The 26927-nt window shown below is 36.5% G+C and overlaps 1 protein-coding gene across 12 annotated transcripts in view; it reads left to right on the top strand.

The window, feature by feature from the left end:
* Positions 1-26927, top strand: part of RALGAPA2 (Ral GTPase activating protein catalytic subunit alpha 2) — a 141185-nt gene that overhangs the window by 16820 nt on the left and 97438 nt on the right. For 5 of the 12 annotated variants that reach the window (XM_038176005.2, XM_038176002.2, XM_038176007.2 and 2 more), the window contains exons 4-15: positions 11212-11284; positions 14411-14454; positions 15334-15508; positions 16032-16147; positions 16999-17137; positions 18513-18712; positions 20389-20619; positions 22998-23171; positions 24051-24188; positions 25049-25197; positions 25624-25735; positions 26456-26693. In XM_038176005.2, coding sequence (XP_038031933.2) covers positions 11212-11284; positions 14411-14454; positions 15334-15508; positions 16032-16147; positions 16999-17137; positions 18513-18712; positions 20389-20619; positions 22998-23171; positions 24051-24188; positions 25049-25197; positions 25624-25735; positions 26456-26693 — 1789 coding nt within the window. Of the gene's footprint in view, positions 1-9380; positions 9417-11211; positions 11285-14410; positions 14455-15333; positions 15509-16031; positions 16148-16998; positions 17138-18512; positions 18713-20388; positions 20620-22997; positions 23172-24050; positions 24189-25048; positions 25198-25623; positions 25736-26455; positions 26694-26927 lie in introns of those variants that run through there. The other 7 variants (XM_038176003.2, XM_038176008.2, XM_072035191.1 and 4 more) reach the window with 5 other exon arrangements.

Here is a 26927-nt window from a genome sequence, read left to right as displayed (position 1 = left end):
GTGAAGTGGTTGAGTCACCATCCCTGGAGGTATTCAGAAGACGTTTAGATGTAGAGCTTAGTGATATGGTTTCGTGGAGGACTTGTTAGTGTTAGGTCAGAGTTTGGACTAGGTGATCTTGGAGGTCTCTTCCAACCTTAGATGATCCTGTGATGTATCTTCTCAAAATGAATTGAAGATTATACAGTAATATATATGTCTGAAGGAACTGAAGATCAACCCTCTGAAAGTGTCCTTTTTTTTTTCTAGTAGAATTTGTGAGCAAGTGATCAATAACTGTATAGCCTCTGTTGGGCTAAAGCTGTTAAATAGTCTTTCTTTTTTTTTTTTTTTAAACTAAATATATTTCAGTTCCGTATCGCATGGGTAGACTAGTTCAAGGCAATACTACTTATTTCTTACACTTTGTCAGTATGTCAGTGTAGTTATATCTATTTTGAATGTGTAATATATTTGGATGTGAGCAAATTTCACTGGAGCAGAAGGAAGTCTGACATGTACAATTTTGTTCATAATGCACACCAGAAGTCTTAACATACGCTTTACTTGTCACTGAATTCAGAGAACTGCAATCAACGTCTAGTTAATTACTCTTGGATTTTTAGTTTTCACTTGAGTATTCAATGATAAAAATGTTAACTTTTTTATATTGTGGTTTATGTTTTTGGAAAAAAAAAAATCAATTTTCAATGGCACCTAAGATTTGGAATTAATGAAAGGATTAATATTCTTAACTCCTCTCCCCTTCCTCTAAAACAAAGAAACTACCACCAAAAGTAGCCACAAAGATGTGGCTTCATTTTTGTTGCATTATTGTGTAGTTTGTCAATATAAAAATTAGATTAACTAGACTAAGAGTGATGCTCTTCAGTCTAACGTGCCTGTAATATGAAAAATATCTCTGAAACTAATTACATGAAATCCTGGAATTTTGTGGTCTCATCTTCTGAATTTGAGGCCAAGGACTTCATTTCCCTTTTCCTGTTCTCCCTCTTCCTATTCTCTCTCCTCGAGCTACAAGAGTGCATCTGAAAATGGGGTTGCGTTTTATGATAGTTAGAGAATCAGGCTATCTGTAGGTGTAAGGGACCTACACTGATCATTCATTCTAACTCCTCGCTCCACACAGAACCCCCCACCCAACGACCAAACCCTATGTCCGAGAGCATTGTCCAAACACTTCTTGAACTCTGGCAGGCTTGGGGCCCTTACCATTTCCCTAGGGAACCTGGCTGAGTGCCTGACCGCCCTCTGGGTGCAGAACACCCAGCCTGACCCTCCCCTGTCCCAGGTCCATGCTGTTCCCTCGGGTCCTGTCGCTGTCCCCAGAGAGCAGAGCTCAGCACCTGCCCCTCTGCTCCCCTCGTGAGGGAGCTGCAGGCTGCCATGAGGCCTCCCCTCAGCCTGCTCTGGGCTGAACAAACCCAGAGACCTCAGCTCCTCCTGGTATGTCTTGCCCTCTTGACCCTTGCCTATCCTTGTACCCCTCCTTTGGGCACCCCCCTATTAGTCTGATATCCTTCGTAGATTGTGGTGCTCTGGACTTTACGCAGTGTTTGAGGTGAGGCCACACCAGCATGAAGGGGAGTGGGGCAATCCCTTCTCTGGGGTGTCCGGCAGTGCTGTGCTTGATGCCAGCTGGCCCTCTGGGCTGCTGGGGCACACTGCTGGCTTGTGACCAGCTTGCCATCACCCAGAACCCCCGGATCCCTTTCTGCAGGGCTGCTCTGTGGCCTCTCATCCCCCGGTCTGTACATACAGCAAGGGTTGCCCCTTCCCAGGTCCAGAATCCAGCACTTGCTCTTGTTAAACTTCGTATTGCTGGTGATTGCCCAGCCCTCTAATTTGTCAGCATTTCTCTGCAAGGCCTCTCCATCTTGAGGGGGTCAACAGCTCTTCCTAATTTAAGTATTGGCTGCAAACTTAGTATGTATTTGAGTCCTGTGTCCAGTTCATTTATAGAAATATTAAAGATCATTTATAAAAACATGAAAACATTTAAACATTAAACTGTCCTTAAAATGGAGCCCTGGGGAACCCCAGCAGTGATTGTCTTCCAGCTTGATGTAACCTGATTTACCATAACCCTTTGAGCCCGGCCTGTCAACCAATTGTTCACCCATCACATTATGTACTTTTCTTAACTGTATGCTGGACATTTTGCCCAGAAGGGTACTGTGAGAAACAGCATTGAAAGCTTTTCTGAAATCCAATAAAATTACATTTTCTAGTGTCCTTTGGTCAACTAGGTGGATAACCTTGTCATAAAAAGAAATTAAATTTGTTGAATAGGACTTTCCCCTCATGAACGCATGTTGGCTGTGACTGACTGCATTATTCTTCAAGTGCTTTTCAGTAACTCCCCACAGTAAACTCTTACATAATTTTACCAGGCCCTGAAGTGAGACTGACAGGTCTGTAATTGCCAGGGTCTTCTTTCCTACAGTTCTTGAAAACTGGGACAACATTTGCCAGCTTCCAGAAAAAATAAGAAAAAAAAAAAGAGAGATCTTGTAATGACATCAGCTAGCATTTTGAGTACCCTGGAATGAATCCCATCAGGCCCCATAGACTTAAGTGCATCCAGCTGGAGCAGCAAATCCTGCAGAAGATTGGGGTTGGCGGGGAGTTTATTTTTGCCACAGTCACAATCTTCCAATTCAGGGTGTTTGTTATTCATTAAATTTTATTTTTTATTTTTCAAATTATCAGCAGAACAGTCTGCTTTAGGATTTTGTGTAAGGCAGCATCAAATTACATGAGGCCGTATATCTGCTAGGCCTGTTTCGGTGGTAGGAAAAATGCTTTTGCTTATCCCTTCCTGCCCCCAAGTGGAGTAGGTATCACCTCATTTACTGAGCAAGGCTGTGCATTTTAATTACCTCTCATTAATAAGCTTGCTCTGTGGTCTTGAATAAGTAATTAAATTTCTGCAACTATGTCATTGAATGGAAAATAGCTAATGCTTACTCACCCAGTTAAAGTGAATAAAGATGTATGCCTGTGTCTTGAAAACAAGTGTCTAAAAACCATTTTGTATAGCTTTAAAAGCGTCAGGAAAAGATACTACATGGAAAATATGAAGAAAGAAAGAAACATGTAGTTGTATATGAACAAAATGCTGATTTGGTCCAGGGTGAGGAGACTTATATTACAGCCCAATCATCAGTAGCTGAGAAGAAGGAGGAATAGTTCAAGATTTGTGTGAAATTTGGAGTGAACTGCTTCATGGTGTTTATCTACTAGAAGTAAGTTTGCAATCCATTTACATCTCTGACACTCGATAGCTTAATGCATTGTAGGAGAACAGTTTTTCACAGAACAGCTTTTAATGCACAGACCAAGAATATGTCAATCAGAATACAGGACATGAAAAAAATATAAATGCCAGGTAATTAAACATTCATATTGTCAGCCATAGGAAATGAAACTAATTGATTGTTAAGCTTGCCATATATAATCTGTTGTCAGCATGAGCTAGGGTTTTCTTCTAATTAGCTAACTAGGTAATTACTTAGGATTAACAAATCCTGAACCCAGGTGTTGAGGGTTAGCTGTCTGAAAATCAATACAAATATTTATGAAAGGAATTGACTTATGTCTTTTCTGGTGTAGTTTGGTGGACATTTTGCTGCTGTTCTTGAGTGACACCTAGCGTATATATTAAGCAAAAGTAACATTCTTCTCCATAAATGCTCAGAAAACTAAGTTTACTCAGTTGTAATTTGTTGAAATCTTAATTTTACACCTCAGCTACGTAGTTTGGTCATTCAATGGAACATCAAACAACATATTAATCAAAGAGAAAATAAAAAAAGGCATAATATGAAATTTTAATTGTGCATTTAAAAATGTTTTTACAATTTATATTACAGAATTCTTAGGTCTAATTTTATATTTTCTAAAGTGTTTTGACCTTGTCCCTTTCCAAACAGAAATACAAGAAATGATACAACATCTGTAATGACCTTTTTATTTTTTCCTTGTTTCCATTAAAAGACCAAAATGATGTGCAAAACAAATTTGTTTTTCCTCTGGTAGGGGATAGCCATCTGTAGAGTTACAGTGTGTTTTCAGAACATGTTCATACTGTTTCTTGTATTATTGTTTTCTGTGACTTGGAGGCATTGCTTGTTAGGGCTGTCAGTGGAGCACCATATATCACAGAACTTGTAAAAGGTGCACTATGTTTTTATAAATTTGCTACATCCCATAAAAGCATTATGCCATCACTTGATTGTGAAAGCTTCAAATTTTTTTATAATTCTTTTTTTCCTGCACCATCAGATACTGATTCCTCAGACACTACAGTCCTGCATCTGTAGCAAAATAAAAACACACTGTTGCTTTTGATGTAGACATTTCTTTCCATTCTCTATAATGATGCTTAAGAACAACCATGTGTCATGCTGGTGAAGTCATAAACTTCAGTATGCTGATTCAGTGTATTCACTGCATATTCACTATATGAAATATTTTGTTCTTAGAATTTCATAAATACTCCTTCTCATGTAGTAAAGTTTCTCCAAGTCACTTGATCAATGTAGCCACTGTTAAGTTTTTCAGGTGCTATCAGTGTAGCTAGGTATGGCTGCAGTTTTGTAGACAGATAAGAAGATGGGTTTGGTATTCCCGCCTCCCACAGACCATGCATGTACTAAAAGATTATCAGTCTGGATTTTTTTGCTTGTTCATTTTTTACCAATACACATTAATATAATTTAAAGCGCTCTCAGGTTTCATGGTTTCTTTGTAAAAACATACTGTGTTTTTTGTACAAGGAAGTTTATGCTGTAATCTCTTAATTCCTGTAAATCCACGATTTGTATGGAGCTTCTCCTGCTGAAAAGGGGAGAGGCTAACCTTGGTTATCAATCAGGAACAGACAAAGCTGTCTGTTTTGACCTTCCTTAGAAATTCAGCAGTAAAATTTTAATGTGTCATTCCTAGGTATGATTTGGAGTATCCTGAATATGCGCACAGCAGGTAGATTTAAATGTTAAGTGGATGTAAAATAGAAGAAAATAAATGTGCTAATAGCTTTTGCAGTGTTCATATTATACACTCATATTCATGGTCTGCTTTGGTTTTTGTGTAACACTAAGCATTTTTCCAGAGATGATAATCAATAAACTATTTGAACTTGCACAACCATACATCGGGCTGTTTATCTTACAGCAGGAGGTACTAATTTTAATACAGCATTGTTGTTGTTAGAAGTGCATCTAAATATAAACTACAAATAGCCACATACCCAGAAGATTAACACGCAGTACGTATCCATTGAAATGTGAATTGGTCTGCTGTCAGAATTTGAATGCAACAATTGCAGAAACAGCTATATAGCTTAAATTTATTACTGCAGATGTGCACAAGTTACTGGTTCTGCAAATGCTAATGACAATTCAGCACAGGTTTATAATTGACTATATTCTGTTAGTGACCCTTTTGAGAAGTAGATTACAGACAATACGCAGTAAATACACTGCATCTGTCAGAGGAACACCTGCTGTGATGGTGGGTGACCAGATAGATAGGTCTGTGCACAGATGCAGTTTAGGAATGTATCCTTCTTTTTTAGTGCCACCTAGTAATAGACACCGATATCTATTAACAATATATAATTTTGTTCATTATAGTCTAAGATTGCAGAGGGTATTTTAAATATTGCACTCCTTGATTGCACTGTATGTCTACTTTATACGGACTATTGCATCAGTTAGCAATATTGGTTAAGCAGTTTAAAACTAATCTCAAACCAGCTGTGATTTTAAAAGCTTATTCTCAATTTAATAAAAACCTGCATCAGTGAAACTTGCGGTAGTTTTTCATTCATAACTATTTTGGAAGGCTTTAGAGGTGTTTTGCTGTTATTATGTGCAAAAGGATGCTGTTCTAGTATCTTTAACATTTCCTTAGGGTGGTTTTCTAATCTGAGGGTGTTGCTCCTAATTACTTACATTTTGGTTTGAACAGAAATATGAGTAAAATTGAATTCTGCAGAACAAAATTGTGCAGCAAAGCCAGACAATGTAAAAAGTACTTGTAAAATTGTTTGCAGGGAACAATCAAGTCAAGTTTTTATTCTTGAGTTCTTATTGCCATAGGTACTGGTTTCTAATTCCTTGACGTTATTCCTTTTATTTAACTTTCTTTTTACTATTTGGATTTTCCTCATGTAGGTGGCTTAATTTCCTCCTCTGTAGGTTATCTTACGCCTCAAATCAAATTACCATTAAAAGTTTCAGCTTTAAATTCAGGTTTTGGGTTCTGTTACAGCTTTTTAGTTGGCTCCATTTCCTACTGTGAATACAACTTCTCCTGTTTAGTCTGTCACACAGACTTGGTTGGCTGATTCTCAAACTCAATAGGGTAATAAAGGCTTATTTGTTTACTATAAATAATTTATTGATGCATCAACTAGGGTATCCCTTTATGTAGATATAGCTGCCACAGGCATACTAACTTCATTGAGCTCATGGCCTCAGGTAAATCAGTGAATGATAGCAAGAACATTTCTAAGTTTTTGCAGATTTTAATAGTTGAACCTTCTGAAACTCTTGTACAGATACTGCCAAATAGTTAGTACTTACACATATAGGCGTAGTAGAGCTGTTTTACGTTTGACTTTCCTTAAAGTAGATACACTTGCCAGCAGACTAATAGGAACTGCTTATTATGTACAGGTTGTATCAAAAAAGCTATTTTTTTTCCTCAGCATCCATTCCCCTGGAATGATTATTCTGGACTTGTCATTGATATCGCCTCCAAGAACACAATCAATCAGCAAGAACACATTCGATTTTGTTGGTTAATAAGACACTCTGCATAGTGTGTTGCAGAGCAGCAAAGCTTATCATCTCACATTTGTGCAAGTTAAGCTGGAAAACATCCACAGGCTAGGGATCATCAGTGGAAGATTTGCCAGCAGCCTTGGCTTTCTCTGCATTCTACATCAGGGCAGTCTAGCATGCTGTAATGGATGTGAAGCTACTGAGCATGATAAGATTCAGTAAAGTTGTCAAAAATAAAATCATTTTTAAAAGAAATTTCAGTATTAGTTAAGTCAGATGGAATCTGTTGAAATTCAACCCTTTATTTTATTTTATTTTATTTTATTTTATTTTATTTTATTTTATTTTATTTTATTTTATTTTATTTTATTTTACTTTGTTAAAATAGAGAGAGATCTTGCAAAAGGCAGTGTCCTGTGTAAACTAAGATTTAAACTTAACATTATTCCTAGTCATGCAGGAAGTCTGGAAGAAAAAGAACTATGGATAATCAGTTAAAAGAACTGACAGATACCCTGATGTGTTGATCAGTAGTAATACCTAATTTCTATTTCAAGTGTGCTATAATGGATTACCATATAGATGCAGCAAAGCACTAAGCATTAAATAGATCTATGTGTTTTCTGAAAAACCAACATTATTTCACACTGTGGGGTTTCTTAAAATATTTCTTATTAGTGTACTGTGAAACTACAAGCAAGATGTCAATAGCCAGTTTGGATTCACAGCAGTGTTGCTAAAAGTCTAGGCTATAGTGGAAGAAGCTATCATTTGTTTTATAGGAATGGCAAGATGAGATTTTTTAGAACACCAAGGGTTGGGAGAGTAAGGAATATGTTCTTTGAATTACTAAGTTGAAAGCACACAACAACCAGTGCTTGTTCATGATACAGTATTATGTCACCATCTTAGTGGTGTACTAGTACTGTCCTCTTACTACTTCTTTCAACCCTTAAATTGTTGTGATGCAGCCACCTGGTCAGGGTGTTTTGATTCTGTGTTTTTTGTTGTTTTTTAAGAAAAATTGCACAAAATTGTAAGTGTGTTATTTCTTTCTCCTAACTTCCAAGCTTCATGTGGTTTGAAGTCTTGCTTTTTCCTGGTGGTTGTCAGACTCTGGAAGAGCATTTGTGTTCCAGATTTGATGTGGACATATTACAATTCAGTAACATGTGGGTGCAAGAGTTATTCGTAAGTTCTTTTTCAGAGTAGTCTTCATTATGTAGCTTTGACACCTTATCGGTTTATGCAACTTACACCTTATCATAGTTCACTTTCTGGAAGCGAATTTTGTGTCTAAGTTGAGGGAAATTTTGTAACGTGTAAGATACTGCCTGTATTTCATGCTGTCACATCTCTGGCCTTTCCCAAATAACTGTTACCATGCTCTGCATTTTGCAGAGTGGGCATGGTAAAACCTAGCTTCCCCAAATGTGCTGTTGTGTTCAGAAACAGCTAACAAGGGGTGGCTATTTGTTTCCCTCCTGAGCAGTTGAGATGTTTAAACCTGAAAAGTTTAAGAACATTGCTGAAGCTCTTGGGAAATGGGTATTGTTTCTTTTTGCAACTTGGGAAATGGGTATTATTTCTTTTTGCAACTAAGGAAAATACAGTTGTGCATCATCAGATTATTTCCACAAACTGTCATTAATAATACGTGATTATTCCATGCCTAGTGTTTTAAGACTCAGACTTCTTTAGTGAAAAAGGCATATATTTTCTATTTTTTTTGTGTTCTAAAATAAAGAATTTTACTGTAACATCTTAAATATAAGAAGATAAGCATTTTCACTAGTATTATTACCAGATTTTGGCAGATTTCTAATGAAACTTTATTATACAGAAGTGCCTGATTCTTTAGAAGTTTAACAAAGTTGGTTCTCAGTAGTTAGTGTTTCGGAACAAAAGAGGTAGAAATTCCATCCAAAGAGAAGCTGAAGGTATCTTGTTGCAATGCTTGTCACAGGGTGGCCTGTGAAAGGAAATTGGTTTTGCTGTAATGATCTACCATGCTTCTTATAGTGACCTAAAAATGGAAATAAAATGCACGTGTTTTGGTTTGTTTCTCCTGTAATAAACGTGAAGATATTTGAAGGTTTCTCCCTCTGGTGCATTCTGGTACCTGAATTCAGACAGCATTTTGTTGCCCACCTTTATGAGGGGTTTGCTTAACGTACGTGTGGGCATGCGGTGTGGGCACGCGGTGTGCCAGGGTTAAGGGCTGCCTGAACACAGACCTAGCGCTGCACCTGGTGGCTACTGCAGTGCTGGAACTGGTGACCTGAGGTGTTCCTGATGTTGGTCAGGAGCTCCTTTTTGCCCCATGCCAAGCAGATAAATGATTAATGTCAGAAATAGTCTTGCAAAGTGGTGGGCTGCTAGTATTTTAATATTTATGTGGATAATTATAATTCTTTGTCTGTGGATCCTGCAATCTGATTGGCAGAAACGTGGTCCTTAACTGACAGGTAAAGCCCAAATGTGAGTCATGGCCTCATTTTTAGCCAGTTGGATCCTCCATCCCGAGCGCATCGTCCTGCCCACAGACAGGCAGCTAGACCTCCGGCACCTGCCTCCCGGTCCTCCGTCCCTGCTGCCGCGATGGCCCGGGGACGGGGCAGTGTGAGTATCACTGAAACAAAGCATGAGGACATAGAAGGGATGTGCCTGATTTATTCTTTTATTCTGGGTAAACTTTTAGAAATGCCAAATCCTGTTTGAGGAACATGTGCTGTGGTACAGATAAAGGAAGACCGGTCTGTCTGTGTGACCCGAGGTCTAGTTCCCTAAGTCTCTGAACTTGTCATGACTTCCATCCTCTGCCATGGAGAAAGGAATGTTCCATTTTCAAAAAGACTGTGACTTTGAGTGTTGTATACAATTGCTGAAGCACTTTGTTGTCAAAAATTAAAAGAAGTCTGTCATAATCCATCTCTCAAGCATACTGTTTTTAAACGCAATAATGATTCATGTGTTGGCTGTCTCCAAAGGACTGTCTAAAACCCAAATTCTTGCTTTCTTGCTGTGATGCTTTATTTCCTCTTGTGACCTTTTATGTGCAAAAGACCAGCAAATGGGTCACCATTGCTTAGATGACTTGTCATTCATTTTGCATCCTGCATGTGGTTTTTCTGAAGACTTAATGACTCTTTGTTATGCAGAAATTGCTTCTGGTAATTTTGTTTGATAATTACAAGGAACTCTGACTGCTGGTCATATATATCTGACTGCTGGTCATGTATAGCTTTGTTTAATTTATTTGTAAAAGTAGATGTCGAAACTAGTTTCACATTTATATAGAACTTACTAATTTCATATCCAAATGGCTGAAAAGTTGTAAGATTCAGATGCATTTTTATGTGAAATCTATGCAAAACCATGTGTGTTCTCTTGCTTTTTCGAGAAGCCGATCATCAGTAATTTAGCTGTCCTGTACTAACAAGACACCTACTTGCCAAGTCCTAGTCTAAAATGCCAATCCTTTTTTTTTTTTTTAAAAAAAAAAAAAAAGTGCCTTGGAACCTGCTGACTTAAACTCCCTTTAAAAGCCATATTTACCAAAGTAAGACCTCTAAATAGTTTGGGTTTATTCAGATTACCTAATAAACGTTATTGTCCACATTTGGAAGCCCCGAACATTCTTTGCAACTGAGATTATAGGACTCCATTTAGGAAAGCGCTTAGGCATATGCTTAAATTGCTTTGCTTTGCTGGTGCCCTGCAGAGTAACAAAACTAAGGGGAAATGGGCTTGACCAAATCTCTTTCTTTGTTTGATCTGCCTCGGTTAGCATCAGCCCAAAACTACAGAGGAAGATCGCTGCATTTTATTCCTCAGAAGTGCTTTATTAACTGCATGCGCTATGAATTAAATTAGTCTGTCTTTGTGTGAATTGGCTCGGTTTCACTCAGCAGCTGAAAATACAGGTAAATCATCTCACAGCAAAAATAACTGCACCGCTGTCCATCTCTGCCTTAGCTGGGAGATCAGACCACATTAGCTGATAAAAAGGCAGACCTAAGCCACTGAAGCTCCAAATCTGGAATGTATCAATCTAACAGCAGTCATTACTAGACACTTCAGAAAAATGTAACCCAAAGTGAGCCTCTTAGAGGAAAATTTTACCTGTAACTTTTTCGTTATAATTCAGTTTATATTCTGAAATGCTGGGGCATTCCAAGACAGGGGGAAGGTAAAAGCAGCTCATGCCAGTGCCATGGTATTGATTCAGGACTGTTCCAAGTACCTTTCTCCGTAACAAGAGAGTAAAGTAATGGGCAGCAGTTCTGATTACAATAGGTATCTGCTTTCTGTTGTGTTCTCTCTCTGTATGTTACCATTTCATTTATGTTTTGTGTATTAGTTTGTCTGTATCCTCTGAATGAGCCAGTTTATTATGGAAAATTTGACTATTTAGTTTTGTTTCCTGCAGAAAATATTGCAGCTACTACCTGAGAGGATTTTTTATCGATGGCATTTTCGCAGTATAGGTAAGAAGGAATGGTTTAAAAATATTCTAGTAAAAATAAAGTCAATGTTTTCTGTAGTCACTTACCTGGTTCCGCAAGTCCTGTAAACCACAGACTCGCTTCGTTTTACGCGATACACAAATTGTACTTCTGTATGAGATTTGCAGCTGAAAATTCTTGAAACATCTGGAAAATCTGTTTACCTGCTAAGATAGATAGCTCTGTGTGTTCTTTGTTTTGTGTGGTTTTGGTTGCTTGCTTCACTTTTATTTTTGCATGAAAGCTCTTGGATTTTTTTTTTTTACCTTTGGATGTACATGGGTCCTCTTCCCTTTCATCTCTTTCTAGCTACTAGATGATGAGGGATTTAAATCAGCACACCTTTTCCTAATTAGGTCTCCATTTGCATTCACAGACTAACACCAAAAATCAAGACTGAGGAGGGTTATGGAATCTATATTTGACGCTCTTTCAAATTTGCATTGTGACAATCTTTCACGAGTGATCGTGTGTGAGATTGCCCATACAAGTTCATAGTAATAAAGATCGTTCTTTGTGTAAAAATACATGTTGAACTTGAACCTTGTCTCCTTTTGGAAATATATTCTGTAACATTTCTGCTGTGAATTGGTGGCTGTTCAGTAGTTGAGCAGAGGCTGTGCTGAATGAAACGTGAACCATTGGACTGCTGCAGTAGATAAGCGCTTAATTTCTTCTGTGATATTCCTGTGATATTATTCTCTGGGCAGTTTAGATCATTAATATTTGTGTCGCGCTCAGTTATCACACTGTGGCAATTAAAGGGGAATTTTGTGGTTTAGTGCAAGAATGGTAAGGCAAAGAGATTAAGGACAAAAGTATAAACTTCTTAGGAGCTCTTTTTTTTAATATCTTTTCTGAGCAGCACACAGTTTGTTGGCCTTTTAAAGTGGGATTCTGAACACAGTATGTCTGCAAGTCTGGCCCCAGCTGTCCCAGTGATCCTTCATTTAATGGAGGAGTTGCCAAGCACCACGTTGCAATATTGACGCTGGCCATGACAGCCATGAGATAGATACCTGTGGATGGCATATACTTCATCAAACCAAGAGGCTATCCATTCTTTGTCTGCGCTCCATGGTATTCCAGTACGTGTGCTGGGTGCTGGAGCAAGGGAGGGAATGGGAGGAGTCCAACAGAGAGAAGTCTTGGAGCTGGTAAAGCTCTGCTTCTTTCTCTTACTCCCCTGTCCATTCTGCATGCTTCATAGGCAAGTATTTTGCAGAAAACTTCATAAACATAGAACTGGAGGATGCATTGCAACTCATGCATAGAAACAACAGACTGAAGTTGTCACCTTAGTTAAGGCACTCAGAGTGCTTGGCTTACGACTTCATTTATGACTTCAACACAGGCTTTGTTTGGTCACTTGTGAATTTCAGAAATAAGAAAAGCAGGACTAATTTTTCTGAACTTTTTTTTTTTTAGGTTTTCATGTAGGTAGTATAGGGATTTTGAGTAGATCTTAAAATTATATTCTAAAAATGCTGAGGAGAAAAAGTTTAACTGTCTTTTTTTTTCAAGGTAGTTAATTTTCTAATTATTTAAATGTTCCCTGTGGCCTGAGGTGCCCTTGTAATGAATATTTTGGCCCTGAGATCATGTACAGGAGACAGAAAGAAAAATTTATTCTTCTCCTAATTTGACCAGATTGAATAAAGTAGAGTCAAATGGGTGCAGAAATACTGAAAGGTAAAATACTTTAATTTTGATAGTCAAAACAACTTGTAATCCACTGAAGTAGGTTAACTTGATGATTTCCTCTGAACTAAAAATCTTTGATTCATTACTACTGTGAAAATTCTGCTTCTGAGTGCTACCAAACTGGTCACAATATTTTGTCTTGCTGTTTGTTAAAGGAAATAGGACAAATTATGCTGCTTTGGGAGGAGAGGGGGGATATATTTCTTCTATGTAGTACTTTTGTTGGTTTGGTTTCCAGCACCATTTCATCAGCTGCAATGTGTTTTCTCAGAACAATGTATTTGCTGTTGCAGAAGAAATAATGAGTTGAAGTTAAAGGTCAGGGCAAGGGCTCTGTTCTCACATTTCCAGTTAGCACTGACAAAAATAAAAGGAGACATTTGTTTGACTACTTTACTTCCATTTCATCTGACTTAGTCTAGAACAAATTGTTTTTTAGTCAGTTGTTTTATAGCTAATATATTCTTTATATTTATGCTCCTCTTGAATAGTCATATTTGGATAGATTTACATCTGTGTTCAGTAAATGAGCTAAAGGATGTGGTGTTGCAATTATTTACAAGTGTGCCTTGTGATTTGCTTTTTGCTTAATGTTCATGTGTGTTAATATGTATTTGCTATATATGTTAATAATTTAAAATTGTGAAATAGTGAATCTTGAGGTGTCACATTTAAGTAAGGCACATAATTCTCAAATCCAGGTGAAATAGCTGAGTGCTACTTTATGTTATTTTTCTAAGAATTGGATTGAAAATGTTTTGTAACTAAAGCATTTGATGTATAAGATCTCTGATTTTAGATCAGATTTCTGAAGCTATGGATAGTTGACTGGGTATTTTTAAAACAAAAATAAAAATGTTTTGCAATTTTAATGTTTTAATGTTTAATTTTAATATTTTTAATGGACATATACAATATCATACCGATTGCTAGCATTTTTTCTTATCATAATAGTCCATATTACTCTATTTGAATGCATTATTCCTATAAGTTGGACTTACTATGGTCCATTTGTTACTTTGCAGAAACTAATACATTTGCCTAAAATTTTAAATACACTTGTTTAAAGCATTTTCCCCAAACTAGCAGGTCAACATTTTCCCTAGGTACTTTATTTTTTAATGAAAATAATTTGAGAAGATTATCATCTGACTAAAAACAAAGTACCTTGCTCTAAAGAGACATTATATTTGATGTTAAAGAACTATTTACCTGATGATGATGATGATGGTTGTAAATTGATTCATTTTGTTTTTTCTCACTCAAATTTTCTTACCAGTGAAGTAGCTACATAGTAAATAGCATGAAAGTAGCTTTTTTTCTGTAGTGCTTTTTAGAAAGCATTCTAGTAGAAAGTGACCATCTTAGTATCTGATATATGTCTATTTCATTTTTCTAATCCAGCATCAATTTTGAAGAAACTTTTGCACACTGGAAACTCCCTCAAGGTATCTCTCTTTGATGATGCATCCTTATTTCTTTTTACTTTAAATTGTATGAAGCATATTACTTTACAGATTTTCAGTATCAATTTTTAAGATTGTTAGGCTTTGTAATTTTAATTATTCACCTTTTAATCACAAATTTTAACGTTGTAACTAGATTATTTTAATATTCATATTGTTCAGTTGTTCTGCTATTTTGTGACCTTTCTAAACTTACCCGAAGAAGGTAGAAACGTGTTTTGCTTAATTCTTCATCTTTCAGATCTCTCTAGCATTAAGTGCGTTGTATTAAATACATTGGTTGCTTGTTTGCTAAATAGTTTTAAATCCACTTTTCTAAATAAATTACTAAAACTAAAATTGCATCTTGCATAATGAAAAAGAAGAAAGTAAATTTATGGAGTACTCTACCTTGGGTTGTTTGTTGCATCATAGTTTTCATGAGGATCTTCTGGTCCTGCTGATGCTGAAGACAGTGGCTTGCATGGGCTGTGTGGGGCCAGGATTTCAGGCTCGGCAGGGCTGGAGCAGGGGCAGCTTCCCGGCACGATCCACTTGCTGCTGTTCTTCCTACACCGCTGGGCTGAGCTGCCTTTGACCCATCAGTCGGGGGAGCACAGCCATGGGATTTTGACCTCTAGCTGAAGTTGGGGCAGTAATATTGTCTCCTCAGAGTGCCACCGCCTTGGTTACAGTTTGCTCCCGCCCTTCTCTGCTTTTGTTAAATTAGTGATGTGATTACTCATGGTATGACCGAAAGACTTGCTAGCACAGAATTTGAATGAATGTACTTGTCCTGCACTTTCTTAACTACTTAACTGTATTACTGTACTTTCAAATTTGTTTTAATATTTTTTTTTCTACAAAATCATCCCCTTGTAGATAAGATGTGAAGGAATACGACTGTTTCTTCTCTGGCTTCAAGCACTTCAGACTAACTGTGCAGAAGAGCAGATATTAATATTTGCATGCCTTGTGCCTGGTTTTCCACCAATTATGTCCTCACGAGGTCCCTGTACACTAGATAACCTCATTAGTCCTCCTAATTCACCAGATGGTGAGTAAACTAACAGAATTCCTGTGCTAGGTGTTTTGCTTTCCCCCTTTCCCTGAAGTCATCATGGAGCTGTAGAGCTGCTTGCGGGAAAGATGTCACAAGGATGATGCAATTTGTCTTTGTAATTCAGAGATGGTTCAGATTTTGGTTTTGTAGCAGCTGTAGCGCTTTCAGGTCTTGTCATTTTGAGCTCAGAACAGTTGTGGGGATGTTTGGTTGTCTTTTTTTTTTTTTTTTTGAATTGAGATGCAGTTACATGAACATGTTACTGCAAAATATGTTGTTATGTAGATTTACAGTTTACTGGTTAACCTGCAGTGACTGTGTTAACCCTTCCAAACTGCAATAAATCAAAGGTTGGTGCTGTCCTCAGTTACATGTGGTGGGACTTGGCAAAAATACGGGAAGCCCAAGCAGTTTTGGCTTTGTGCAATTTATAAGCACATTAGTAATCATCAAATTGATCTTGTTTTTTCATTATTTTCAGGTTTTCTGTGTTTAACGCATTCTCCTTTTATTTCAGCTAAGATTTTTCCAGAAGAAATTACCCCACTTTTGCCAGCTGTTTCTGGAGAGAAAATTGCTGATGACCAGACCTGCTACTTTCTTCAGCTACTGTTAAAATATATGGTAATTCAGGTGCGGAGGATATAATGTTTTTAACTATTCGTGTTTGAAGGACTGTATAGTGTTAGAACATCATTTGCACTGTTTCTGTACAGAGCTGCTCTTGTGCTTTTCCAGGAAGAAGCTGTTGTCTGCATTTTCTTTTTTCTTTTAAAGGGAAAATCATCCCCAAGATATTGTTTTGTGTGCCATTTTTGGTAAAAATACTAAATTTTCTCAGAAATGTGAACAAAATTTATTAATGTTACCCAAACTTGCACACAGTTTTACTTCGCATCCATAAAAATTTCTCTTGAAATTACATGTATGATTCCTTGGCGTTGATCTGTTCAGGAACAAAAGAGTGCCTTTAAAAACATAGATGTCAGCCTCTTCCTTGTCAATGGAAATTGCTTGTGCCTTGAGTCAAGTATATCGAAGGAGTATTGCATATGTGTGCAGCCATTTTAAACCTAGGCATTGGGTATGTTTCTGATTAAAAACTTATTCGTGATGAAAGTGTAGCCCAGAGACATTCATAACTTTGTCTAAATTTACAGGTAAGCAGCAAGTTTGTTAAAAACATTAATACTGCATTTTTGGTGTTTCACTGCCTTAAAACAGCACAGATATGCTTACTTCTAATGAGATTGCTTTGTTTGATGTGCTAGAGTCCTCATGGTAATATCCTATATTCTTACTGTTCTTATTGTAAAAAAAAAAATGGGACAGTGATAATTTTTCATCTTTCTTATTAAAACACAATTATTCATCTTACTTATTCTGTAGAACAGCATTTTGTCATCAGTGTGGAATGCTTCTCAGTATAACATATTAATTTGAAACTTTTTTTGTGTTTCTTTCTTTTTAACTCCATGGCAAAGGCTGCAAGTTTGGAGTGGAAGAATAAGGAGAACCAAGACACTGGGTTTAAGTTTCTCTTTACCTTGTTTAGAAAATACTACCTTCCACACTTGTTTCCATCTTTTACAAAGCTAACTAACCTCTACAAACCTGTTCTAGGTAAGCAGTGAATTTTGTCTTTTAAATAGTAAAATAATTAATGGTGACTGTTTTCAGTAGCATCTCTGTTATCTAGTGGCATACTACTACAGTTCTGGTGAATAAGGATTTTTCCTCTCTTTTCTCTTGATTTGATTTTTTTCCTAGTACAACTTTTAATTTTTGTGATAGTCCAGGAGGTTGCTGCTGTTCATCGCTGCCTATGGGCTGGCCGGGTTCTCCTTTCCTAAGAAGAATCTGTAAATGTTTCCTTAAAATACACATGCATAGCATTTATATCAAGTGAACAAGGACTTGATGTAACTGTGATGTGCAATCAAGACAGAACATGCTCTCTGACAGGGTTTTTTAAAGAAATTTGCCTAAGTGTGAGGAAGCAGCTAACTTAAAGTTTTTCTTATTTTACTTCTTGTTTCCTTGAAGAGAATAAAATGAACATGAAGGGACAAATGGAAGGAAACAGATGTAGCTATGAAAGAAACAATGAGCTAGTTTGTGTTGCTAGAAGTATCTCTAGGAAGCACAGCTGTAGGATTAAAAGCATGTTATTTTAGGAATGCTTAAATTTTTCTTTGACCTTTTGCTAATGTTCTATTGAATTATATATTAGAGTCAATAGGAGCATTGTTGTTAATACTCACCTGATGTACTGCAGCCTTGTTTTCGTCATCCTTCCCCTCCCTCCTCTGACTTGTAGCTCCCGTCCTTTGCAATTTAGTGTCTAAAGTCACCTCTGTACCACTTCAACTGCGTTGCTGACAGCTAGAGCACAGTCCTTCCCTGTTTTTCAGCTGTATACAAGTGATTTTTTTCCCTCAAATCTATGCCTCTGAGTTAATTATGACCCACCCTGTCTCCCTTTGTCAATCTTCCACTTCTTCCCATGCATTTTCTTTCTTTTATTTCAGCTTGTGCCATGCTCTTTGCACCCGACTAATATCTCTTTTCCATGTGCTAAGTGCCCCTTTTCTTCATCTTTTTACTATTGAGTGTTCTTGTAACACCTTCTCTGTCTACATTACCAATAAAACTCTGAAAGTTATAAAATTAACTTATGTTGCAGAAGGAGTAGTTCTTCGTTTCAGATTTTACCTTTCTACTTGCAGCCCTTGTCTTTTGCTTTCCTTTGTTTTGCCTGATACAATTTACGAACTTCAAGAGAGATTTGTGCTTTTATTCTCTTGCTTTTCTTTAGCATTAATAAAATTATGAATATAAGTGTTAATATAATAAAAATAGTAAATCATTGCATCTGTTATTTCATATGGACAAAATGTTGTTGGTGACATGTTCGATGCATTTAACTGAAGTCTGGAAGCAATTACAGTTTTTTAATATTAAATTTTCTTTACATCTTCTCTTTTTATCTCACTAGATATTCCTGATATAAGACCAAGACCAGTATACATTACTGCAACACGAAACAATGAAAATGTCTATAGCACAAAAATTCCATATATGGCAGCTCGAGTTGTTTTTATTAAGTGGCTTGTTACCTTCTTTCTTGAAAAGAAATATTTAACTGCTGTTCAGAATACAAAAAATGGAGGAGAAATGCTCCCTAAAATTATTCAGGTGTGCTTTAAAGTTTTCATTTTTTTTAATTTTGCTTGCATATGTGCTAGAAACCTTGCAAATGATCACAATACACTGACAACTGAAAGAAGAAAGAAATGCAGTTCCCCAGTGAATAAATTATGTACTCATAAATTCATTATTTTTTTTTCTTTGATAAAGGAGGGAGTCTTCAAGGGAATCCCTTTAGTAATTTATTAGTATTTTTTATTCTCATAGGTATTTAACTTAACAGCTTCATCAGTATTATCTTTAGACTTTTGGAATTTAATCTGTAAACTGTCAAATTTATTTGTGGCATAGACCGTTTTCCAGTAACATTAAAAGCCATTTTGTTTTACTCTTGATTATAGCAGCTCTTTCAATGAGATAATAGAAAAATATTTTACTTTCAAATTGCTGGTTGAGATTTCTGTAGGATTAGGGATTTAAGATTAACTTGCAGAAATAAATTGTTTTAAGAGACTCTCCAGCTTCTCATTACAAATCTAGAATCAGTGTCAATTCTATATTCTTCTCTTGAATCATAGGTCAGTGTCACATGTGGATTGAGTGGAAAAGCATTTATTAACTCTGAAAGTCAAACTGCATATTTTCATGTTACTTGCTTTTGAAGTTTGTAGTTTGTTTTAAAGTGCAGAATTTTGAAACCCTGGAACAGCTAGATGTAGCTTACTTACTGCAAGCACTTTTTATTATTATTTTTTTTTCTCGTTGGAATTTGCACCTTCTGTATAAATAGTTTATGTACCATTGCAACTGACATACCCTGGAAAACGAATTTTTTTCTCTTCACTGAATTTTATAGAACACTAATACCAATTAGATATTTACGATACATAAAGATATTCCTGCCCTCAAAATGGAAACTGGTCAAAAGTTATCACTTAGCTGCAGTAGTGTGTCAGCTTTTGGCACATGCTGACTTTTTAGTGGTCTTAAATTTCACTGCCTGTAGCCTATGCTTCACTGGTGTGGCAGGACTGTACAAAAACATTCATTATCAAAAGCAGTAGAAATGTTATTGCTGCTCTGTTACTGCTCACTTTGACGAACAGGCGGCAGCCTTATTGAAGTAAACAAAAGCGGAACTGTATTTGGGCAATGCTTTCGGTTGGTGGAAGTGGGATTCTTTTTCTGGTAACTCAATTCCAGTTTTACTGACTGTCTTCCAAGGGCTAAATCCTCTTTCTTCCCTGGACTGATCGTTTTAGCCGGACATGGTTCAAGATGAAACGTTGGAAAAGACATGCAACACTATGGCAGAACAATGCCTGACAAAAAGCGGTTAGGAATGCCTAAGAGTACGAGCCATGTATAGAGCTGTGATCCATCTTTTCTCAAAAATCAAAGGGACTTGGAGATGTTTCTCCATTGTGTGTCCCTCCTTCCACTCCCACCACTGCATGTCTTCTTTTTTGTCTTAGGGAGTGGTTGATGAGTCAGTCAGTTGTGCTGGGCTGGGAGGACTCATAGAAAGTATATATCATACAGAGTACAAGAACAAATTCCTTCCTGTATCAAGAAGTAGATTGAAAGTTGCACTTCCTGGTGGCTGGAATCCCTGCATGCAGTGTGAATGAGTGTTGCTATCGTGAGTTCTGAGTTAAGTACCCCAGATTTTTGACATGCAGTACTCCAGTAAGTTAATTAGGCACATGTTTTCTTCTGTGTAGACTGTTGGTGTTGTAAATCAAGATAAAAACCCAGAGCTGGAAACTGGCGTGTCTTATGCAGGCGAGCAGGAGAGAAGCCATTCGAACAGCAGCACCTTGTCTGACCGACGGCTCAGTAGTTCCAGCCTCTGCAGCATCGAAGAGCAGCATCGAACTGTTTATGAGATGGTGCAGAGAATCCTCTTGTCCACACGAGGATATGTTAACTTTGTTAATGAGGTGTTTCGACAGGTACGTGTGGATGTGTAGTTGCTGTTACATGATTTTTTAAGAAGGAAATGTCATCATCATTAGAAAGAACACTGGAGGCTGCTGGTCAGATAACTGGTCAAATGATGTTAATCACATGAGCACCCACTTATTTTGGATTCCTTCCTAGGTCTAGTTTTAATGATGAAGTAAAAAAATTCTGTGGGAACTGAAACTTGTTGCTGATGCTAAGCAGCAATTTGTCATACTTGGATTTGACACTTTATTAGCTTGCTATTTGAAATAGGAAGATTCTAATTCCTGTGGTGAAAGACAGCATTTAATGTCTATTTGGACATTATTGCTTGCTTCTGCTCGTACTCTTTAACATCTTCTGTATTGTTTGGGATAAAAATACGTGATCTACTGGAAATTCACCTTCTTTAGATGTGTTATCAAGGCAGCAGTTGGTTGAAACATCAGTTTTAGGTCACATAAATTTAGAGGAGACACCGTGCAGAAGATGAGTGAGCACACATGCTTTACAAAGTGTTTTGTGTGGCACAGTGTAAGAACTTGTACAAGTGCTTTTTGTGGGATGGATGTGATTTTGACAGGGAGTGTTTTGTGTATGTTGGGAACCTCTGTGGTATGCTGCCGTCTCCTGGTGTTTGTTCAGAGTGTCTGTAAAGTTAGACCAGCTTAGACCAGTTTCCAGGGAACAAAGGCTAGTACGATGCAGCACTTTTATCTTTATTAAATATGGCCAGTGTTCAGTAACTGAAGCAGATAATAATAGCACTTGGATCCTTTCTGTGTTTATCTCTCCCTTAGAGGAATCTCACTAGTCCCTATGAATTCTGGAATGCTTTATAAACATACATACATATACATATATATATATATATATTTTCTTTCTACCTAGCTTCTCAGCCTTACAGAAAGCATTTTATTTTTTTTTTTTGTAGTAGCCATTCATCCCATAGATGAGCTGTTGTTTTTCTAATAGTCTAGCAATTGTCTTTTGGCTTTTTCAGTTTCTGCATCTTTAATAACTTGACAGTGTCCGTGAAGACATTTTCAGAAATTTCACTTATAACTGTTGAATGACATATATAAGCTTGCTTTTGATAACCCTTTAATTTCTGTAGACTATTAGTTGAAAACCCCATTAAGCTGTTGGATGTTGTACTTCGTGCTGACTAGAGAAAGGGAAATGTACTATATGATGCAAAGATTTCCACCAACCTGAGCAAGATACCCTTTTAATGTTTTGGGGCTAAAATGGTTATGGGAAGGCATGCTATCAGTGTGTATTCTGAAATGCAATGCTATAGTTTTTGTCCATGTTAACTATGGAGAGCAGGTAATCTCTTCACAGTTGGAAGAGATTTTTTTTTAATTTGAAAAATGGATTTCAGTCTTTTTCAGTGTCTTTGTAATATAGTACATAGTAATGCCAAAATAGAAGCATTTTGTCTTGACCAAATACAATTTGTTTTCTACCAGATAAAATTTTTATATATTGATTTCTGTGCCAGTTCTCTGTAGTCCAAAGGTTTTCCAATGGTTGGTGCTAGTATGTAGTGATATTTGTTTTTTAAAGTCTGTAAATTTTTCTGTGATCAGATGAAATTTATATCAAAACAAGGAATAATACTCAGCCAATAAAAATTTCTAGACATTTTTCACAGTTTAGTGAGTGTGTAATTTCTTAGGATTTAAAATATTGGAAGAGGCTAACACACATTACTGTAGACATGTGGTTTTTTAGATGCCTAAGACCGACAGAAATATGGGAAAGCAGGTGGTATGGTCTTTGAAAGCTTTCGAAGTGGACATCTTTACAGAATGGTTCCAAATACTGACATTGGGTAGCAAGTTGAAAGTAAATTCATTATTTTGATTTTTGACTTTTATCAGAAAACGATCAAATGCCTGCCACTTCTGTCCTCATCATAATTTACTGTCTCGTCTTTACCTACACTTGCTGAAATGGCATTTCATATCATATCCTGGTGATGTAATTTGAAGTCAGCTTCTTCAGAAAGTGCAGCGTGGTATCCAAGTTTAGCCTGCCAGGCCTCTCTGGCTTAGTAACAACTTGTGCGATGAATCCACCCAAAGTTAGAGAACTTGGTATGAACAAAACCACCTCTTTTTTATTGTTTGAACAAATACAACATGGAAGTCATTTGAAGTTAATGCTTACAGAATTGTGAAATCCCACACTGCTATAGGTATATGCATATGTTGTTGATTAACCATAGCTCCTAGTGCAGACATAAATGTAAAAAACGCATTTCCTTTCTATTTCTGAGTTATGTTATTTATGGGTGATGATGCTGCATGTGTGTTTATATATGCATGAATTGCTGTGCCCAAATATATATAGTAAAAGTAGTTAACTTTAAATTCAGGCTTTTTTGTTGCCTTCTTCTGATATATCTGCAACGCGAAAAGTGGTTAAGGTCTATAGAAAGTGGATATTACAAGAGAAGCCTGTGTTCATGGAGGAGCCAGACAAAAAGGAAAACAGAGAGGATACTGTTGTCAGCTTAGAGGATTCATCAGTGCAAACGGATGGTAAACATGTATGGTATCAGTTATTTACATTATTTTATTTGCCTGCAAAGCATTATTTATCTTTTAATTTTTCTCTGTAAAATTTAAGTAAAAATTTAAGAAGTACAGAAAATCAGGATTAAAAAGTGCTTTATCTAAGGTGCACAAATCTAAAATATTACTGTGTTCAGTAGGCCTTACTGAGTGCAAAGAAAGATTGCAGCTCTTTGAAAAATAAAATTTCTTTATTATTCCCTGTCTATACAAATACTGTAGTGAGAATGTAATGGAAAAAAAATAATATATGCTGCAGTGTTAAAATTTACACTGTCTGTTGGCCTAGTGCATGTAGGTCTATTTAATTTCAGTGGTAATTATTTAAGAGTTTGAAAATATCTACTAATTTATATATACTTTATCAAAACTTTGGATCCTTAACTCTAGGAAATTAAATTATAGATAAAAATTCTGCGGCATCGTTTTTTTCATGTCCTATAATGAATCATCAGTAAATGTTGACTTTGACACTGCCATGCAAAACTAGTTAATGGGAATTATTTTTTGTACAAGGAAAGATGGTTCACTTCTTAAAATAGTAGTAAAAATTGCGATGTTTTGACAGATTATTTTCATAAAGAATTTATATTTTTTCCAGGCTTAAATTCAAATACTACTACAGTCAGTGACAACAAAATGTAATATAGAATATTTTGAATATAGAATATTTTGAAATAACATAGCTATTAGAAGTTTTATGAACCTTTAAATTCCATATGCTGTTTGCTTAGAATCTGTAAATATTCGACATTAATTCCTTGTTGAAAGGAACATAGGACGTGTGTGGATAGGACATAAATGTGGACATGTTCCTTTCTTCTTGGTCACTAACTGAATGATGTTTTTGAAAGCTTTCCTCTGACCACTCAGGACATAAGCGCTCATCCAGCTGGGGAAGAACGTACTCCTTTACCAGTGCTGTCAACAGAGGATGTGTATTAGAAGACGAGGACAAAAATGTTAAAGCTGGTGCTCAAGCTGCATTACAGGTGTGCTGTATAGAGATTAGAAGGCTCTAAAAGTCATGGAGTCGCTTTACTACATATTATTATATAGTCATATAAAACTTTATGGTTAGAGCAATTTGCGAGGGTTCTAGGTTAGCACCCACACAGTGTTATGCAAACAGATGTGCTGAGCTCAGCACATGACAGCTCTCATTCTTGCCAATTATAGACACCCTGTATTGGGAATGGAAAAAGGGAGATATAGCTACAATGTGTAGTTCAATTATCATTTTCTGTATTACTGAAATAATGTTCTGCTTGCTTATATAAATTATAATTCCACATTTTGGTTGGAGAGCTTGTGTACAGGTCTTTCTGTACTATGAAATTAAGGAAAGAAACTATAGAGTTGATGGTTTTCATAAGATACAATTTGGACTTCATTTTTATCTTTTTAAAAAAGCATATTAAACCATGCACCCATGTCCTAGAGCCAGATACCTATTTTAAGGTAAAGCTGCATTTTTTTTTCTACTGTTGGTACTAGGAATTAGAACTGTACATTTGCTTCAGTGTACCTCTTTTACTGAAAATATTGGTGACTGCTTAAGCATGTAATGCTGGGAAATGAGTAGCTGGAGGAATGGTGCTCTTGCCTGAGGGAATAGAATAGATACCTGCAAGACATAGACTATGTAACACATGCCTTTGTTGGGCATATAATGCTACCTGACTTTTTACCAGAATTATTTAGAAAAATAAAGCAGTATGTAAAACATGAAGTTTGCTCTAAGAAAAGTGAAAGGCTTGGCTAGAGGATGACAAGTATTTGGTTTTAAGTCTTTGACCTTTTTTTTTTTTTTGTACACTATTTAAACTGACTGTAAATGCCTGTCTTGAAGGTGTTCTTGACAAACTCTGCTAATGTTTTCTTATTGGAACCATGCACTGAAGTCCCTGTGCTTCTGAAGGAGCAAGTTGATGCTTGCAAGGCAGTTCTGAGCATTTTTAGGCGCATGATAATGGAATTATCAATGAATAAAAAGACATGGTAAGTTTATTATATTCTGCATCTAAGAGAAATATATCAACATTTAAAATTTATGGGAAAATTTTCAGGAGGGAGGGAGAGTGGACTTACTCAGGTGTAGATCTTGTTACACATCACATTTATGAATTCCATATGAACTGATTTGAGAGATTGTAGGTTCTGCCATGTCTTCATCATGATTCTGTTTCATTTAAAGATTCTGGTCATTACTTCCATTCCTGACTTCACCTTCTCAAAAATTAATTTTTACAGTCCACAACCAACTAATGTTATTTTGCGAAAGTTCTGAAATCTTAGTGAGCGTGTAAGATCACATTCCCAATGTGTAAGACTTATTGAGAATTAAGTTTTTTCTGGTAGATGAAAATTAACAAGCATGTTTAATAACATATGTGAACAAAAAGTGCAATTTTATTTTGGAACCAGGGAACAGATGTTACAGATACTCCTCAGAATAACAGAAGCTGTGATGCAGAAGCCAAAAGAAAAACATATAAAGGATACGTTTGCTCAGAGCATGTCAGGGTTACTTTTTCGCGTAAGTATTTTTTGTGTACGTGTGACACCTGTTTTCAGTGCTGATTGCCCATGGTTTTGCTTAAGTAGTATTATGCAGTACTATACAACCTATTTTTAAAACATGAAATAAGTCTCCTTTGCAGTAATACACTTAATTCCAGCTGCCAGAAGCAGCTGATTTGATCAGTTCTTCAGGGCTCTGTTACAAACCATGGTAGCAAACACTTGTCTCAGTGTGGGATATTTTCAATGAGTTCCTCTAAAATGGGAGCTATATGTAACTTTTTCTAGGAGGAAGTTCATCTGGCATCTCAAAACTAGGTCTTTTTAATGAGATGAAAATATCTGGTCATCATTGGTACATTATGTGGTCAGCTACAGTGTTGAAGCCTGAATGTCACAGGCATAGTTCAATCACTAATTATTTGGAAGGTGTAGCAGGCAGTTCTGTTTTCTATCATTATATAAACAAAGTGTTGTTTCAGCTTACCTGGAAACATAAGATCACCTGAAACATATGTTTTGGAATTTTCAAATTTCCTTAGTAACTTTCTCATATATGTACCTGCCAATTTCTGGGAGTATTTTTTGATGAAAAGTATCTGTGCATAGTATCTGTGTGTCACTGATAATCAGTGCTAATGTGCAGGTTGGTGTTGAATTTAGCAGCATGTGAATTGGTGCATTGAATTAATTTCAGTAAAAATGCATGACCTATCACTTGTTTCTTTCCTCTCAGACCCTTATTGTGGCTTGGATCAGAGCAAATCTGAGCGTTTACATTTCTCGGGAGCTGTGGGATGAACTGCTCAGTGTTTTGTCTGCCCTGACAGACTGGGAGGAGCTCATAAACGAGTGGGCCAATATCATGGACTCTCTAACAGCAGTACTGGCAAGAACTGTGTATGGGGTAGAAATGACAAACTTACCCTTGGATAAACTCAGTGAACAAAAAGAAAAAAAGCAGAGAGGAAAGGGTTAGTCTCCATGCTTCAGTGCTTTTCGTATCAAACAAGTTAGATATTTAAGTTTAAAAATTAATTTAATCTAACATTAAATACCTCTTAATCCTAGTGTAAGAACCTGATTAATCAAATATGAAGTGCTTTGGATTTTTATATTCTCATCATTCATTGTGGTAGGAAAGGTAGTTGAGGTCGATAGATAGTAGCTATTTAGCAGATTCAGTATGCCTTCAAAATCAGTCTTTT

Source organism: Anas platyrhynchos, chromosome 3, assembly GCF_047663525.1.
Source record: "Anas platyrhynchos isolate ZD024472 breed Pekin duck chromosome 3, IASCAAS_PekinDuck_T2T, whole genome shotgun sequence".
Taxonomy (NCBI): domain Eukaryota; kingdom Metazoa; phylum Chordata; class Aves; order Anseriformes; family Anatidae; genus Anas; species Anas platyrhynchos.
This window is presented reverse-complemented; position numbering and strand designations above follow the sequence as displayed.